The following is a 2,500-nucleotide window of genomic DNA, read 5'->3' as shown; positions in this document are numbered from 1 at the left end:
TGACACTCCCTCCACCATGCTTGACTGTAGGCAAGACACACTTGTCTTTGTACTCCTCACCTGGTTGCCGCCACACACGCTTGACACCATCTGAACCAAATAAGTTTATCTTGGTCTCATCAGACCACAGGACATGGTTCCAGTAATCCATGTCCTTAGTCTGCTTGTCTTCAGCAAACTGTTTGTGGGCTTTCTTGTGCATCATCTTTAGAAGAAGCTTCCTTCTGGGACGACAGCCATGCAGACCAATTTGATACAGTGTACGGCGTATGGTCTGAGCACTGACAGGCTGACCCCCGACCCCTTCAACCTCTGCAGCAATGCTGGCAGCACTCATACGTCTACTTCCCAAAGACAACCTCTGGATATGACGCTGAGCACGTGCACTCAACTTCTTTGGTCGACCATGGCGAGGCCTGTTCTGAGTGGAACCTGTCCAGTTAAACCGCTGTATGGTCTTGGCCACCGTGCTGCAGCTCAGTTTCAGGGTCTTGGCAATCTTCTTATAGCCCAGGCCATCTTTATGTAGAGCAACAATTATTTTCTTCAGATCCTCAGAGAGTTCTTTGCCATGAGGTGCCATGTTGAACTTCTAGTGACCAGTCAGTATGAGGGAGTGTGAGAGCGATGACACCAAATTTAACACACCTGCTCCCCATTCACACCTGAGACCTTGTAACACTAATGAGTCACATGACACCGGGGAGGGAAAATTGCTAATTGGGCCCAATTTGGACATTTTCACTTAGGGGTGTACTCACTTTTGTTGCCAGCGGTTTAGACATTAATGGCTGTGTGTTGAGTTATTTTGAGGGGACAGCAAATTTACACTGTTATACAAGCTGTACACTCACTACTTTACATTGTAGCAAAGTGTCATTTCTTCAGTGTTGTCACATGAAAAGATATACTCAAATATTTACAAAAATGTGAGGGGTGTACTCACTTTTGTGATATACTGTATATGTGTGTGTGTGTGTGTGTGTATATATGTGTGTATATGTGTGTGTGTGTGTATATATGTGTGTGTGTGTGTGTGTGTGTGTGTGTGTGTGTGTGTGTGTGTGTGTGTGTGTGTGTGTGTGTGTGTGTGTGTGTGTGTGTGTGTGTGTGTGTATATATGTGTGTGTGTGTGTGTGTGTGTGTGTGTAGGGAAATAGACATTGCCGGCAGCAGTTAGAGTGTGAATACTCACTACAACATAACACAGCTACATGTCATTCCCCAAGCAGACTGTAAATGCAGTCTATATACGTGGTGTAGTTTACCAGATCAAAACCCTGTACAGTATTCTTACAGTCGACTCCTGATGAGTGAGATTGTGTAAATGTGTGGTAGTGTAATGTAATGCTACCTGTACACCTGTTGGCAGTGGTGTAAAGTACTTAAGGAAAAATACTAGTCGTTTTTTAGTGTATATGTACTTTACTTTACTATTTATATTTTTGGCAACTTTTACTTTTACTTCACTACATTCTTAACGAAAATAATGTGCTTTTTACTCCCTACATTTTCCCTGACACCCAAAGTACTCGTTACATTTGGACAGGAAAATGGTCCAATTCACCCACTTATCAAGAGAAAATCCCTGGTCATCCCTACTGCCTCTGATCTAGCGGACTCACTTAACACAAATGCTTCTTTTGTAAATTATGTCTGAGTGTTGGAGCGTGCCCTGGCTATCCGCCAATAAAAAAAATACGAATATTGTGCCGTCTGGTTTGTTTAATAAAGGAAGTTGAAATGAATTATTATTTTACTTTAACTTTTGATACTTAAGTATATTTAAAACCAAATCCTTTTACTCAAGTAGTATTTTACTGGGTGACTTTCAATTTTACTTCAGTTATTTTCTGTTAAGGTATCTTTACTTTTACTCAAGTATGACAATGTAGTACTTTTTCCACTGCTGCCTGTTGGCAGAGGGTCCTAAGGAGTATCTGTAACCTTAGAGGACTCATGTTACTCACCTGGCTCACCTCTCACTACACTAGTAGGGGGGAGTAGGATGAGGTCAACTTAAGTATATGTGATGTACGTCGACTTCCTTTCAAATATTTGGCTAAATATTCATCCCTGGAGCTAAACAGACACTGTACAATGCAAAGTAGTTTGCTCATCAAACTGGTTGAACAGCTTACCAAATTTCACTAATAGGTTTTGGTGTGTGTGCGTGTGTGTGTGTAGGTTGAGTCCAGAGATCTTCCTGAAGAGGCCAGTTGTGGAGGGAAACAAATGGAGACTGGACTGCATCCTCAAACGCAAAGCAGTGAGTTTACACTTGTTATTCCAGATAACATTTATAACCACTGATACTGCAATATCACATGTTAGCTAATATAATAGGATGTTGGAATTGGCCCATGCACCCTCTCTCACTCTCTCTGTCTCTCTCTGTGTCTCTCTCTTTCTCTCTCTCTCTCTCTCTCCCAACAGCAACAGGGGGTTCATATCTTTGTGATGCTGTATAAGGAGGTGGAGCTAGCTCTAGGCATCAACA

General features: G+C 42.2%; 1 protein-coding gene across 2 annotated transcripts in view; it reads left to right on the top strand.

Annotated features, from left to right (window-relative positions):
• LOC120033304 (phospholipase D1-like) overlaps positions 1-2,500 on the top strand; it is a 22,933-nt gene that overhangs the window by 10,265 nt on the left and 10,168 nt on the right. For both annotated transcript variants that reach the window (XM_038979585.1, XM_038979584.1), the window contains 2 exons: positions 2,188-2,269; positions 2,437-2,500. The exon at positions 2,437-2,500 is cut by the window's right edge and continues 47 nt beyond it. In XM_038979585.1, the coding sequence (XP_038835513.1) occupies positions 2,188-2,269; positions 2,437-2,500 (146 nt within the window). The remainder of the gene's footprint in view (positions 1-2,187; positions 2,270-2,436) is intronic.

Source organism: Salvelinus namaycush, chromosome 40 (genome assembly GCF_016432855.1).
Source record: "Salvelinus namaycush isolate Seneca chromosome 40, SaNama_1.0, whole genome shotgun sequence".
In the NCBI taxonomy this organism is placed as follows: domain Eukaryota; kingdom Metazoa; phylum Chordata; class Actinopteri; order Salmoniformes; family Salmonidae; genus Salvelinus; species Salvelinus namaycush.
Note: the sequence above shows the minus strand (reverse complement) of the source record. Positions and strands in the feature narration are given on the sequence as shown.